Source organism: Carlito syrichta, unplaced genomic scaffold (assembly GCF_000164805.1).
Source record: "Carlito syrichta isolate Samal-C Ts95f unplaced genomic scaffold, Tarsius_syrichta-2.0.1 Scaffold305676, whole genome shotgun sequence".
Lineage (NCBI taxonomy): Eukaryota > Metazoa > Chordata > Mammalia > Primates > Tarsiidae > Carlito > Carlito syrichta.
Window position 1 is genome coordinate 8042 of NW_007249772.1, and position 3892 is coordinate 11933.

The 3892-nt window shown below is 37.9% G+C and overlaps 1 protein-coding gene across 1 annotated transcript; it reads right to left on the reverse strand.

Annotated features, from left to right (window-relative positions):
• Positions 1-534: 534 nt before the first annotated feature.
• Positions 535-3360, reverse strand: LOC103264536 (molybdopterin synthase sulfur carrier subunit). Its single transcript, XM_008062217.2, has 3 exons — positions 3285-3360; positions 2085-2206; positions 535-751 (listed from the first exon to the last, which is right to left on the reverse strand). Exons 1-3 carry the CDS (start codon positions 3300-3302, stop codon positions 625-627), a joined length of 267 nt encoding a protein of 88 aa, XP_008060408.1. The 5' UTR covers positions 3303-3360; the 3' UTR covers positions 535-624.
• Positions 3361-3892: the final 532 nt, after the last annotated feature.

Sequence of the window (3892 nt, forward strand, 5' to 3'; positions counted from 1 at the left end):
AAAGATGGCATGGTCACAGAGCCACCTCCAACAAAGCTATGACTATAAAACAGTTTCTTTATCCGTGAACAGTGATAGCCTTTCTTCTCAGGCATAGTGATCTTTTGATTATCTAGGTGTGCATTTTTCTACATTTCTCTGTGCACAGGAGAGCTATTATCTAGTAGTAGTAAGCACATTTGAAAAAAAGGATACAGAGAATCCTATAATATGCGTTCAAATGTTAGCTCTTTCACTTATCAGCTATGAGGTCAGAGATGAGTTTTTTAAGTCCTCTGAATTTGTTTTCCCACCTGCAAAATATGTATATAGTATTCCACTGTCTAGCACTGTTCCTGATATATAATACTAAGATCTGAATAAACCATGGTAAATATACAAACATACCAAACTGATATTAAATTAAAATGCTTACAATAAAGTTGATGCAGAGATGGTAGGTAGGTATTTATAAATGTGTCTGCATCGATAATGGGCTGCTGCATCAATAAACATGTGGTGCAGAAAGACTTACAAAGAATATACAGCAATAACAAACTACCTACAAGTTATCATCTATACAATTTTTCTCTATAAGACTGGTTAAGAAAAACAAATCTCACATACCTAAACAGCTCAGAAGCACTACCCTCCACTAATGGGGGGGATAATAGCAATTTCGTCTCCCGGTTGAAGCAAGAGGAGCTGATCTCCAAGCTCGACATATTCTTGACGAACAGCAAATATCACTTGATTTTTAACATCAGCCAATCTGAAGGGGAAAAAATATGATTAGACGTATCAATCCTGTGATAGGTCACAAATCTCTTTAGCTGCAATTAAAGATATTACATAAATAATACTATGTGCAGCGTCGCCTGCAAAATTACTAATTAACTCATTCTATAGGCAAAGGACATATCCTCTGAAGAACATACCTTTTCACTGCAAAGAACACATTAAACTGCTATCAACTCTTTATTGGAAGTTGTGTGTCATAGAGAATCAAACAAAGAAAAAAACCACCAGACTGAAAACAATATTCAAACCAAGTCAAAAGAAAATAAAACTTTTCAAATTCATGCATGGCCTTTCCACGGGTCATCCACCTATGTGTACAAGCCTACTAAGTAAAGCTATAAGATTTCCTACAAACTGTGCTTGTACACGTTATCCTATTCAAATACAAAAAAGTTACTTAGAAAGATGAAAAGATGGCATGGTTCACAGAGCCACCTGCAACACAGTTATAATAATAAAGCTGTTTCTTCATATCTGGACAATGTAGGTTTTCTTCTCAGGTACAGTGAAAATGTGTACGAGACCAGGTGTCTCCATGCAGGTAACAGATTCAAGGTAAAGGAGAACAGAGGGCACACCATGTTTCATTGATTATCAGGCCATTGTAAGAGCACCTTAAAAGATATGAAATCAAGAATCTAAGCATCCATTGTTGAGTATATTTTGCAAAGCACTAGGACTTCCAGGTTAAACAATTATACAGATTTAAGTAAGACTATTAATATTCCAGGAACAGCTTCCAGTAAGATGCTTTCATATTTTGTTCCAAAAAAGACTTGAGGTAGGAATGACAGCAATGAAATTACAGATTTTCAAGAACCAGAAAATATTTAAATATTGAACAAAAAATTCAAATTCAATGGCATCTAGGATTTGTTGTAGCTAATTTTTCTTTTAACCTTAGAAATTTCTCTTTGAATTCTCTAAACAGGGGGCAGAACAAAAAAGTTTAAAACACATATTTTTAACAAAATTTGTAACAATTTCATTTAATGTTATAAAAATGCAGATTCTACATGTAAAGTATTTTGTAAATTATGAAAGAGGATATGATCATGTACTTCTGGGAGTATGCCAGCTCACTGTGCTTTTTGGATAAAATACCTCTAGCCTTCCTTTAAAAATGTTGCTTTTCTAAAAACTAGAGTTTAAGTTTTCAGTAGTTCCAGAAAAATATAACTAATGACCCTTTTTGACAATAAGCATAGAAATTACCCTTTTTAGAAACGTTTATCAGATATACACTTTTAAAATATAAAAAAAAAAATGGGTTAATCACATTCATTCTACAAACGTTTAACTACCCAGGATGCCGAGATTCTATCTCCTTCCACAGCTGCAGTGCTTTTATTTCTTGTGGCACAGAAATGGTCTCTGAACGAACTCCCGCTATTTCAGCACTTTTTGCAAAATACAATACTTCAACCTGAAAATAAACAAAATGCTCTTAAGAAGAACTCATAGTCCTTTTCTGTCTACCCATGCAGAGAAGTTTTCTCATTTTTCAAATGTATTACTTCGGTCAAAGACAAATTTTATAAGTTAAATGAAATCATTCATAAAAAATTTCATATATCTACAAACACAAATTTTGAAAAACTGTTATGTTTTAAACACAATTCAGACTAATTTCTGGGTGTCTTTTAAGTGTCCCATAGCAGAAATCCTAATTATATATCTTTATAGAAAACATGCTAAGCTCGTCTTCAGTTGACATAAAATGACAGCACCTTTTATAAACACTTAAGCAATGAACAAATATGAGTCAAGAGACGAATTACCCACAGAAACTAAATGACCAGACTAGCGAAAAAACAGCCCCTTCATAGCTGCTAAATGAACTTTGATTCCAGTCTACATAACACTGGACCCAGCTGCTGAAGATTAAATTACGCAACACACAAAACCTGACATTTATAAAAGCAAGAGGGTTTGAAACACAGGATAAACTGCTATTTCCTAGGACAAACCAGTGCCAACAGCCTGTTATCCCAAGGATCCGACTAAGTAAAACGGCTCACCTGTCGCTCACTACAAAGTATTCTCTACAAAATAATGACAGGTTTGCAAATAATCAAGGGTGGGTACATCCATAGGTGAAGCACATGTCTTCACAAGAATTCTTAATTGGGTGCATTTCTTTTTAGATTAAAAATTTAGCTTCGCCCAAAGGAATAATCTGACACAAGGGGGGATCCAAAAAAGATCCAGGGGATCCAGCCTGTCCACGACGCCGTGACCTGGACACCAAGAGTTCACGGAGTGCACTTGACTTCTGTTGGGGCGGCTGGAGCAAAGCGTCGTGGAGGGGCCACCACGGTGGTGGCTCTGGAGGTGACTGTGGTGGTGGCGGTGGCAGCCCGGAACCAAAGTCCAGGTCAGTGTGGATGTGTGTTGCGGGGGTCAGGAGGGCCAAGCGGAGTCCGGGGAGGGAAGTGGCTAGACAGACACGTCCGGGAGGCCTCCGCACCCAGGCTCACACGCACGCACCCATCCCCCCTTACCTGGCACCACGGCACCATCCCGCCCCGAGTGCCCCTGACCGACTCGCAGCCGTTGGGTCCGGGACGCCGGGTGACGCAGGGCGCAGGCGCAGTCTGACGGCACAAGGCTGCTCCCGCCCTTGCCCGCACGGAGCACGCGCAGTTCAGCCTGTAATTGAACTGAGCTGAATTGCTTTCTAAAAATCCGAGCTATTCATCCATTTACACATAGTTCAGAAATTGAATTCTAAATATCTTATATTTACTCAAATTTAAACCATATTCTGTTTCCATTTCTGTCCAAATATTCTCGGCCATTATTTTCAGCTACTGAATCGTAGTTAGTCGTAGATATTCGGTTGCCCATTATCAAGAACTCTTCAAAAAATGCTACTTTGCTTCAGTGACTTTGTTTAAGCAAACCAAGGTTTATACTCATAATCTATGTTTAAAAATATGGGAAATAGATTTTTAAACCTCCATTCAATTATACCCCTTTACTTCAAGGTGTAGTACAATTTTTGAACCGTGAAAATATCTCTGTGTGAGGGAATTTGGATTGTGTGGGATGAGATCTACAGACACTGGACATTAGGCATTAAACATTATCATTAACATATTTTAACTGT